Genomic DNA, 12,144 nt, shown 5'->3' with positions numbered 1-12,144 from the left:
CATCCAGCATGGCTGGTTTTATCATAAATACAGCATGCACCAACTCTTACTTACACAATTAGATTTGCATTCTTATTCATCAATAAAAGAAGCCTTTACCAAGGCAACTGAACTTTTGGAACCCACACCATACCACTCAACTTCATAAAATGGCTAAAAACAAAAAAGGAAACATTCTGGAAAAACATAAAGAGCAAATATGATTTACCCCACGGCTGAGTGATTCACCTTAGGAACAAGATACTGCTCATCAGTACAGGCCAGAATATAAGCTTCTGCTCGGCCAAGCTCATTCTGAGGGAAGTGAGCATTCATTTCATCACCATCGAAATCAGCATTGTAAGCTTTGCAGTTGGCATAGTGAAGCCTCAGAACCTTTTCTCCAGGCAGAACTCTTGCTCGATGAGCTTGGATGGAGGGCCTATGGAGGGTGGGCTGTCGATTCAGCAGAAGGACATCTCCATTTTTAATATGGCGGCACACCTGGAAGAGATTCAAATTCAGCCACAGAAACATTTCCTTTCCAACAAAGTTAAGAATGGCTACTGGCAGACAACCAAAAGGAGTATGTGAGGGTAGAGGGAGAAAATAACCAGTCCAAAGAGGGCTGCAAAGATACATAACATAGAGGCAGAAATATTACAGTGGAGCTATGTGATCCTGACACTCAATGGTGCAGTAAGGGACACAAAGTCTTTCTATCCTCCTAAAGACTAACCAGAACCCTTGAGCCCTCCACTTCTGGGCTGAGCAGGCATACTAGACTGCAGCTAGTTGAAAGAAAGGGGGACTGTTAATGCTCTTTCATTGTAAGTTGCCATTAGAATGGGGGTTCTCAACCTGGGGTGCCCGCACCAGGAGAAGCAGCATCACAAAGTTTTTTGCCAAAAAAAAAAAAAAATCTCGTTAATAAAATTATTTGTTATTATTTTGTTTGTATTTGAATTGCATGTTCTTTTGTCAAGACAGAGAAAATCTAGGAATCACCTGAATCCACAGGCAGACTTGTTGATCACATTCAGCAAGAAAGTTCCACGTTTTGACAAAATTGTGAATGAAAAGCAGAAGTCATTGAATTTTATATTCACAATTGGGATTGATTTTACTGTTTATATTTTTTTCTAATTGCTCAATTTATATTGGAATTTTATCTGACTTAGAAGCTTGTCTTTTATGTTTTATTGGTACATTACTCCAAAAGATATTGGAAAAATAGATAAGAATTATAATGAAAAATGTTGGAAATGTAACAGGGTAGATGGGACTTTCTATCATATGTGGTGGACTTGTGAAATTACACAAATATTTTGTGAATTGATGCATGCAGAAATGCAGAAAATCTTTAAATTATGTTTCCTGAGTCCCAAGAACATGCTTTTGAATATCATGCCAGAGACCCTTTTAAAAAACATGTCAGAGTTATTTAAGCATATGACAGCAGCAGCAAGAATCACAATAGCTTCTAAATGGAAATCACCAGAGCCCCAGCCATTGAAGAATGGAGAAACAGAGTAGCAGAATATGCAGTGATGGCAAAGCTAACTAATTATGTAAATAGAAGGCCATTAGAAGAATTTGATGACAAATGGAAATTTTATTGTGCATAGCATGACTAATGGAAGTTCAGGCGAGTTTGGAAAGGAAAAAAGAAAGCAGTAGAATTTGAACTGATTAGAAAATCTGTTGATGTATAGAACATTTTTTTTCTTTTTGCAAACTCTCATAGAGTTATGAAGAGTCAGTTTTGGGAGCTGCAATATATGGGCTGTATTTGTTTTTAATTCCCTTGGCAACTTGTTTATTTTGTTCACTTTAGTCTGTTCTACTTATATTAGTTTTTATTCTATATTTTCCATGTATTTGTATATATTAAAATAATAAAAAAAAGAAAAAAGAAAAAAGGAATTAAAAGCTTATTTTTTTGCCTTCAATTTGTGGTTCAAATTGTGGTAACACTTTTGCAGGGGTTGCAAACATAAATTAAACATTTTCTAGGGGTGCAGGGCATACAAAAGGTTGGGAATCACTGCCTTACAAGGACAATGCATGCTGCAAAGCAGGGTAGAAAGGCATAAATAGCATAAAATAACACATGCCAGAAATGTTTGTACACAATCTCAGGATATGTTCATTATGATATTCTTAGTTGCTGTAAAAAATGCAGTTCATATCTCCAAAACATGCATGGTAGAAAATAAAAGTGACTCAAGCAAAAAGATAATAGAATGTAGTCTAAACTAATTATTGTGATTTCACCTTGTCAGCTACCTGAGCACCAACGTATCTCTTCCAATAAAAAACCAAGTCAGCCTAAGTCTGGACAATACTTACAATTTTTATCCCTGGCTTTGGTGCCCCAGTGGAAGGAGTTAGGAGCTGTTTGGCTATGGCTTCCCTTTGAGTCTGGCTAGTTATGCTCAATACTGTGCGAGACCCATCTTCATTGATAATCATGGAAGCACCAGGGTGCTGGTTGGGTCCATTTATAACGGCTTGCCTCAATTCCTGAACATTCCAGGGAGTCACAGGTTGAGGATAGGTCAGTTTGGTAGCAAATACCTCCAAAAAATAAAAAATAAACAATTGAGGTCATCACTGGAGCTAAGATTAACTTCAGTTTTCTCCTATCTAACTAGGTCCACCTCCACTCCCCTTACTTTGCTATCAAATTCCACAGTCCAGTCACCACATGGACTGTCAAACTCATTGCCATATTACTCCTGTCATAATCCTTTAGTCCTCACCTACAACTGAAAACAAGGTCCAGATGCATTTAGCTGCATAGATCCATATGCATTTTCTGCTACTACTGCCCCTTCCTTTCTTATTTTCTTTCCTTCTCCTATTTTGTCTGCCCTTCTGTGTCTTAGGTTATCAGCACTTTCATTTTGCTGATGTTCTTGTGTAAAGCACAATTTATATTGATGAAGACAAACAAATAGCAATTCATACAAATATTTTCTTCTAATAAACAATGAGATGTCCCTAATAACATATGCCTAATATTGACTAATCTTGAAAGTATGTTGGAAGAAACATATTAGAAAACATTAGTCTAAGCCTTACAAGTAAGGAATAATTAGGGATATGCTGAGAAGAGGCATTGAGAATATTGATTTAAAACATTCACAAAATGACCTTTAATAAGCTTATTTCATCAGTTTCCATATATCCCTGTCTCACTTATACAGAATGTTAAAACAACCAATTCCAGTGTAGTCGCTTGGGTCATCCCACATTACACTTCAAAAAATGCAGTAATGGAGATATCCTATCCCTTGGTAAATGTAACTTTCTTAAGAATCTTTTGGGAAGATGTGTCAAACATTTTCTGCAAATTTAAATTCTGTTCTACTGAATCAAAAATTTAATATCTGTCTGCTGACATTCAACAGTAAAGATTTTGATAATTATTTATTTGATGATGATTTAGTTGATAATGATTTTATTTACAAATGCCAAGATCAACATCTTGAATTAGGAGAGACTATAAGAAGGCCAAACCCCAAATCTTTACTGATAAAGTCTCTTTTTATACTAAACACACTTTTCACGTACCATAGGAATACCAATTTCATTGGTCTGAATGTACATATCAGGACAAATGACCGACCGAGCAGCATAATCCACTCGCTTTCCCATCATGTGCTTACGAAACAGACCATCCTTTTTCTCCAGAATCTTTCCCAAAAATAACAGACATAAAAAGATTAACATTAGTTTTACAGTTCTGAAATATGGGTTTTCATTAACAAGATCCATTGAAACGATCTTCTCCTGTATATGAAACTGCTGGAGGAAGTAATCTGGGATTTCAGGGTAAGGTGTGATCAAGACATCAGCCATAATCAATTCTCATTTTCATCTAAGTCAAGTGAGATGGTAGTAGTTCTGAACCATTAAGAAGCTAGATAAGGGCCAATAAACAAGCCAAATCCTTACAAAATGGGCAGTCAATTCATCTGCTCAAGTAAATGTTAGCCTATTCTAGATGGGAGTCAAACATTTCCTAAATAATCAGGTTTATAATTTAGCGATGCTCTAAAATCCAGCTTTCAAGTCCAAGTGTATCACCCATTGTCCCCCATCAGTTATGGTTGGAGTGCCAATTGCAGCTTCTCCTGGACAGAGATAAGCTGCACATGGTCATACATGGTCTAGTGACTTCCAGAATAAACTACTGTAACACACTAGATGTAGGGTTACCACTGAAGACCTCCTGAAAAATGCTGATACCTCAGACTACAGCTGCTACAGCGCACTGACTGGGAGGAGTCATTGGGATCATATTACACCATTGTTTGGCTTCTAGTACTTCTATTCAGAGTACAATTCAAAGTGTTGGTGCTAGCCTTTAAATACCTATATGTTTTAGGATCTGGATATCTAAAGGAATTCCACTTCACAAATTAACTGGAAGGGACATATTAACTGGTCTATCTAAGGTCTATCTAAGGTCTATCTAAGGTCACTGGGTAAAGGCTCACCTTTAAGATGAGACAGATGGTAGTCAAAAAGATGGCTTTTCAGGATTTGTTAAACAAATCAAGTTCCCTTCTAAACGAAGTTTATCTGGTGTCTCCTCTACTAACTTTTTGCTTCTAGGAGAATGTTTTTGTTTTCCCAGGCTTTCAAAGATCCATCTCTTAACCTAATTTTATTGCCGCTTTCTTGTTAGTTTTATTATGATTGATGTATTTTGCTATATTATATTGATTTTACTACATTAAATATAATATACAGCAATGTGAACAACCCTAGGAGCCATTTTAAAAATACATTGTTCAAATATAAAAAACAAACACATTTGTGGTACAGTAATATTCAAAATATGTTAGTCCCTTCCTGTAACGCCATATAACTTCAAAAAATTCAACAAAGCACTTAATATTTTTTTGCAATTCTCACCTGACGCACACCAGGGTATTTTTCAGATATTAATTTATCCATGTCACTGTCAAACAAAATATTTACATGACTCTGCAGGCGAATCCAAATGTTGTATAGCTTATCTGCAGGAGACTGCCCTGGGATTGTCACCAGGACAGAATGATCTAGAGGTTCCAAGGGTTGCTGTTCCATCTGTGGGAAGTTAAAATAAAACTTCATCAAAGGAAAAATCATATTCAGAAACACTTTGAAACTGTGGTTCTCTGTTAAATACAAAACTGAGAATGAGAATGTGAGTCCAAGGTCACTTAAGGAGCCCATAACCCTGACCTTAGAAGATGCTATGTCTTTTCTGAAAGGAGAGGGAAGAAATGTGTCAGAGCCTTGCCTTGTTATATTCAACAAGACTATATTTTGGAAGAGACCCACTGGTTTTTCCTGGGCTACCAAATGCCCTGCCATGCTGCTGAACTGAAAATACAGAAAGACATTCAGAAATCTATTTTCCCTCTTTTCCACTGACCAGGGGATAGGGGAATGAAAGGAGCTAGCAGCTGTCCAAGTACTCTACTGCAGGGGTATGCAGAAAGTAGATATTTCGATATTTTGGATTTCAACTCCCCAACATTCTTGACCACTGGCCATTCTGACTGGGGCTTCTGGGAAATAAAGTCCCCAAAATCTGGGTATCTACCTACTACACAACTCCACTCTACGTTCTGGAGGTATACTTCTCCCCTTGGGAATCAAAGAACCCAGTGTATTCACTGCTTGGAAGCTTACTATGATCTGAAAGCCCTAATAACTTCAATTTCCCCACCTCTGTCACAGAAAGAAAATGGAAATAGCTGCTGAGTGAAGCTTGGCTGGCTGCTATCCATATGGAATGTGGCCAGATTGACACAGTTCTTTATGCTACTTCCTCCAATTTTACCTTCTGCTTTTAGAGACAGCAGCAACAGCCTGGTTCTGTCTGTTGTAGAATGGGTTACACTAAATCCTAAGGGATCCGGCTGTAGTTTGGAGGTATCCTCCATTATCACTAGAGGCACAGGTAGCTTCAGGGACTCAGAGTGCCTTTTAACAACTTAGGCAATATAGCAACTGTGAGCCTAGCAGTAATTATTCACCCTCTAATAGTCTCTTCTTTGAATTATTGCAGTGTATTATATAGGTGGCTGCCTTGAAAATGGTCCAGAAACTTCAATTAGTCCAAAACAGGGCAACTAGACATTTAAATGGAACTGGGTGACACAATCTTATTATGTCAGCACTTTGACATCTATACAGGCTAAAGGAGTACCTCCTGACATATTTACACAGACAGAATAACAATCCAAGTGTAGGATCTAAGGCAATCATGCAAGGCAGTAACATTATTATTATTTTTACTTCTATACTGCCCAATAGCCAAAGCTCTCTGATCTAGATGGACCAGTAGTCTGACTCTTTAGAAACATAGAAGCTACCCTATACCATTAGGATTCATTTGTGTAGTTCAACTGTTTTACATGCAGTTCCTTCTCAAAGGATGATTGGATGACCTTTTGCCATAATAAATCTATCCAGATACACTTGTCATCTCACCTTATACCATCCTACTAAGGAAATTCTGCACTGCTTAATCTATATCAGTATTCTCCAACCTGGTGCCCTCCAGATGTTTCAAATTTCAACTCTTATCTGCCCTAGTCAGCTTGGCCATTAGTCAGAATGCTGGGAAGTGTCATCCAAAATATATGGCAGGTACTGGTCTTAGGAAGCTTAATCTACACATTCTCCTTAATGAAACAGAGCTGGGGACTCATTTACTAAAAAGCAGTAAGCAGGGAAGAAGGAGCATGTATGAGCACTTAATCCTACCCCAACCTGCTGCAGATCCACCCTACTAAGGGAGGGAGGGAGGGAGGGAGGGATAAAGTTTACACAGCGTAGTGGTTATCATTTGGACTTAGGAGAGCCAGGTTCTAGTTCCACTCAGGCCATGAACCTCACTGGGTGACTTTGGGCCAGCCACTGACTCTCAGCTGAACCTATCTCACAGGGCTGTTGTGAACATAAAATGGAAGGGAAGAGGACCATGTAAGTAGTCTTGTCTTCCTTGCAAAAGGGGAAAAAGTGGCATATCAATGTAATTCTAAAAAGATTCATCACATCTGCAGCTATTCAGCTTCCTTCACAAAGAATCAGGAACTTCAATATGAGTTTGTTCAATTGTACACAAGGAAAAATAATCAAAGAATCTTATTGAAGTTTAACCAGATGCCTGAAACTGGGGACAATGAACAGGCCCTGAATTTACCATCTTGAGGTTTTCCTCTTCAGTTTGCTTGGACTGACATTGTTCTTGAGCCATAAAAGCCAAAAGCTTTCGAATCAAGTTTGCATCCTTCATAACAGCTTGCAAGTTTACCGTTTGACCATTTGCAAACATCTGGTCTCCAACACAACTCATAGGTCGATACCTGCATTGGAGTACATTGGTTATACTGAGGAAAGCAATATGATCTAACTATGGCTGATAAAATCACAACTGTAAATAATTAAAAAAAATTAAGATAACATTGTGAAATGAAGGTAAAAAGTATTTCTTTACCTAGAAGGTGGAACAACAAGTTTATCTAGGAAGAACATATCAGGATTGAAACTTGAATCACCAGTGACTGTCATGCCAGAAAAAAGCTTGCAAAGGAAAAATCCTAAACAGAAAAAAATCATTAGAATGACCACTGAACCTGAAATATAATAGAACACTGGTCCCTACGAAGAAAGTTCCTTCTGAGTTGCCATGAGGAAAATATCTCTCCAATGAGTCCTTCTATCACCAAAGAAACACAGGGATCATGCAACAGAGCTTTAGTTATTCTGCCAGTCCTAGACTTCTCCTTGTCAGTTGCATCCATTGCTACACTAGTAGAGGTGGGGCGGGGGGAACCTCAGTATAAGCAGAAAACTTTAAGGACCACAGTGGGGAGGAGGAAATTTTCCAGGGAGGACAAATACATAAAGGAAAAGGAAATTAGATGCCAAGGGAAGGCCTGACTCAGAAAACAGAGACAAGCTTAGGGTGTGTCTGGGATGCCTTTTGCACACCAACCAACAAGGAACCTTCTTAGCATTTACCAATGTTTCATTCTCAAGGCTAGTGTGAGGAAAGTTTTCCTACAATTCTATGTTAAGTGCTGATTAGGGTTGGGCCACTTGTAAAAGCGGGGTTGGACTTGTTGGCCTTTTAAGTCCCTTTCAACTCTATTAATCTATTATTCTATCAGACCCATAGGCTACAATCCAGTGAGAAGCTCTTTGGCTCAAACTTCATCAAAATTAATTCAATGAAGAATTCTAGAATTTGTATCTAGAATTTGTAGCACTCCTCTTCTAACAAAAACAGTGTGTTCAATGGAAGGGGAAAATAACAAACAAACGTACTACAGAAAGGCTTGCATACCTAATCCACATATTTGGCCACAAACAAAATACACTCCAAGGTCAGTAGTTCAAAGAGGCACCAACTATTAAAATTTAGCAAGCAATTTTACTCACACACCTTCATTTTTCCACAAAGCTTCAATGTGTTGTTTGGCAGTAGTAGGTGTCATGAAGCCTCGTTTTCCTAGCTGAGTTTCTTCTATGGCTAAAAAGTTTAGGTTCAAGGCAGAACTTTAGACTGTGTCAGGTTACTTGGAAAATTCAAACAGAGCAAAGCTGCACTTGCTCACTACCAGCACCAGTCAAACAAAGCCATCCCTAATGCACAGGTACACAGTACAAGATGTAAGCTGAACACAGAAACATCTCCAAGTATGGACAAGGATATATTTGTATGATCTTCCTATTACAAATATGTCATATGACTGCTGATTAATGGAACTACAATAGTGCTTCCTAAACAGTGCTTCCTTTAAACATGGTTAAACATGTTCTGGGATATATCTTTGGTATAGAGCAAGGATCTTGTGGTCCTTGGATGCCTGTGGCCCACTGCACATGCACCCCCTAATCCCTCCACTATGCACTGCTACCACCCCCCCCCCCCCAATCATGCTGGGGAACAGCTGTTTAATGGACTATTGAGAAGGTGATTCTGCTGGAAAAAAGAGCAAGTGAGGGAAGTCTTCCCCAAGCACTGTTTTCCCCAACACAACACTGCTGTACTACAATGTTAAGTCTCAGAGACATGATTTATGTATCTCCCCCAGCTGATTAGCAAGGAAGAGAAGATGCAGAAAAGGGAAGAGTATGCATGGGTAGGTACTGTGTGCAGTGTGTGTGCGATACAGACATACAAGGAGCTCCCAGATCATCACTACTTCACCTATGCACCTCTCAGGAGTAAGAAGGTTACCCAGACACCAAGTGGGAGAGATTAAAAGACTTATTTTCAGGTGTTCGTGAGTCACCTGAGGCAAAGAAGGTATGCCTCATACTCACTACCTGCATCAAACCACTCCACTATCACTTTTTACACTGATGTAACTACATGTCCAAATAATTAAGATGAATTATGAAAATTCTATTTCTTTTATATTTGGATTAACCTACATCAATAAAGAGATAGCAAAGGATTAAAAATTATAACTGGAATGCAGTGCAAGTTTTAGTTCAAAGCATACAATATATGCCCTGTTTACTGTCCATTTTCCATTTTAAGGAAGTAAGCACCTGAACATGGAGCAACATCCCATTCATGGAACAACCCTAATCAATGTTGGGGTCAGGGGGAATTAATTACGTTACTGCTGTAATAGAAGTTTATGGTTAGCAGTGGAAAGAGTCAGATATATAGAGAATGCAAGAGACTAAGTGCTGTGAAAGAAGCAGCAGCTGGTGGAAAATCTCTTGCAGAATAAAATTGTTCACACGATACAGGGATGCCAAACCTCTTTCATCTGAGGGCCAAAATACATTCTAGAAAAGCTCTCAGGGCCCAATGGAGAGTTGGGCTGAAGGCAAAACAGACAAAGTCATACCTTAGCTTAAAAGTTGGGGTGAAAAAGGCATGGAACATTGAAGCAATCAGTGGTCCAGGAAAGTGGGGCAGAACCCCAAAGGGTATGATTCCCAGGAGGGCTGAATTCAGCCTGCAGACCTGAGGTTATGAATTCCTGATATAGTACCATCAGATTTCCACATCAAGGAGAAAAACTAGGATACAATGGGCACTTACATACTGACTATCTGAACATTATAAACAAATACAAAAATTGCGTCACCAATACTCCAAAGATTGTATCTGCCAGAGTGACTGGGGTCAAATCTAGGACTATTTCCATCAAAAAATGTAATAAACAGCAATTAAAACTCTCCCTGTTTACAGTGGCTAGCACAGTAAACGTAACTCTTCACAAGACGTTAGGATAGAACTGTGATTTCTGCAATGATGAAATAACTGTGGATTGTGCATGCACACACATTGAAAACATGATTCAATGAAATTGAATGAGATTCAATGAAAACGTGCAATCTTCATTCTGTACATATGAATGGGGAACAGTAAATACAATGCAATCTTTGTTCAGTCTTTTGTGTAGTACCTCATTACTGAATGCTTTAAGGGACTAGTTATAAATGCATGCATACTATTACCATGCCACTGATTACACAATTAACATTGCACAATTAACATTCAGCACAGCAACTCCTAAGATAAGATATACCACTGTGTGTTGGATCCGGACTTAGTCATATTCAGAATAGATCCACTGAAATAAATGATACTTAAAAGATAGATATAACTTTGTTTCATTGTATTAAATGAGTTTCCTCCAAGTATGAATTTAAGACCAGTTTTAACCCTCCATGAAGAAACATACTAAGAAAATATTATTTAAAAAATAGCATTTTCACTGTTGGTCAGGACAGTTGGTCTTTCTTTCAGACACATGAAAAATTGTGAAGATTCCAAGTACTACATTGCATGCTTTAGCATAACAAATATAATCAGTATGAAGTTATACTTTTTTATATTATTACAAGAGAACATACATACTTGCAGCTTCCTCCACTATCGTTTGTTCGCCTGACTTTTGGAGTACCACAGTGGGGTAAGTCACGGTGAGTTTGCTATTGTGCTCTTTTCGGACAAGTGATCTTCCCGCTCTTAGGGAGAGGATGAGACAACATCACAGTCAATCCAATATGTACATAAAATGGAGCCATTTTTAATATTTAAATAAGAAAACAGGGAATTTAAAAGCCCATAAGAAGTTGTACTTGATTATACTCACTTGCAGTTTGGACATCTCCTTGAATTCATGTGTGATTTCCAGAACTGGGAAATAAGTTTATTTCTACAATCACATACATTTTTTACCTAAAACCAGAGAATGAAAAATAAAGTTCTAGAAGTAACAGAAAAATTGATGTAAAGCAATTTCAACACTGAAAACGAATATTAATTTTAAAATATTAACCTGCAATGATTTTAGAATGCAAACTTATTTTCACATTTTGTCACAAAAGGATTTGTCTGCTCTCAAATTAAATCCCGACTGCTTAGTGAAATGAACATGGTAGGATATAATGCAGAAATGGTATGCAAAATTAATAACACCTAAGCTTATTTTCCCAGGAATTTTAGTCTTTCAGCCTGTTGCTTTAAACCCTTTACTGAATTTTACTTTTTTGTATTGTTGCTATTTTTACTTTTATTTCTATTTTATATTGTAATTTAAATTTTATATACTTTCAATGCAATTTAAGTTGTATTTTATTATTTTAATTGTTATGAACCACCCAGAAAGCACTGGCTATTGAGCAGTAAAGAAATGAAGAACCTACATATGAATAAGCTCTAATTCTCAAATTTACCCATGCAAGGGCAAATGTAATGTGTAAATAGGCTAATCATTAATACAGAATACACCATTTCTTGCTGCTATAACAGAAATGATTGTGATCTTGGGCATCACATATCTGGTACTAAGAAAGCAGACCTGAGTAAAAAATATCTGCTTGGATGGATGGAAGTAAGTTGCATATTCACAGCCACACTTTGCATATAACCTGAGTGGACTAAGATTAACCACATAGTACTCAATCAACTCTCTTTGTATGTGCTTGTCCCTGAACATCCAAAAGATGTTTTTGCCCCTTTGTTGACATTTTTCCTTAATTTAATATTTTCACAGAAAAAAATGCCTGGATGCATTTCACCAGCTTTGTCATAACTATCAGAAAGCAATACAGCCTAGATCCTCTTGATTAGGATGTATCTTTCCAATTTGACTACAAAGGCACTGTAGTAACACAAAG

General features: G+C 37.7%; 1 protein-coding gene across 2 annotated transcripts in view; it reads right to left on the bottom strand.

Moving 5' to 3' along the window:
- The window catches only part of POLR1A (RNA polymerase I subunit A), a 47,671-nt gene that overhangs the window by 30,252 nt on the left and 5,275 nt on the right, over positions 1 to 12,144 (bottom strand). The window contains exons 5-13 of one of the 2 annotated variants that reach the window (XM_044447423.1): positions 11,118 to 11,203; positions 10,880 to 10,989; positions 8,438 to 8,524; positions 7,487 to 7,589; positions 7,193 to 7,355; positions 4,909 to 5,082; positions 3,559 to 3,681; positions 2,332 to 2,559; positions 229 to 483 (exon numbers count right to left, since the gene is read on the bottom strand). In XM_044447423.1, the coding sequence (XP_044303358.1) occupies positions 229 to 483; positions 2,332 to 2,559; positions 3,559 to 3,681; positions 4,909 to 5,082; positions 7,193 to 7,355; positions 7,487 to 7,589; positions 8,438 to 8,524; positions 10,880 to 10,989; positions 11,118 to 11,203 (1,329 nt within the window). Of the gene's footprint in view, positions 1 to 228; positions 484 to 2,331; positions 2,560 to 3,558; positions 3,682 to 4,908; positions 5,083 to 7,192; positions 7,356 to 7,486; positions 7,590 to 8,437; positions 8,525 to 10,879; positions 10,990 to 11,117; positions 11,204 to 12,144 lie in introns of those variants that run through there. The other variant, XM_044447424.1, reaches the window with a different exon arrangement.

The sequence above is a fragment of the Varanus komodoensis genome, unplaced genomic scaffold (genome assembly GCF_004798865.1).
Source record: "Varanus komodoensis strain SLA01 unplaced genomic scaffold, ASM479886v1 scaffold51, whole genome shotgun sequence".
NCBI classification, from domain to species: Eukaryota; Metazoa; Chordata; class Lepidosauria; order Squamata; family Varanidae; genus Varanus; species Varanus komodoensis.
Note: the sequence above shows the minus strand (reverse complement) of the source record. Positions and strands in the feature narration are given on the sequence as shown.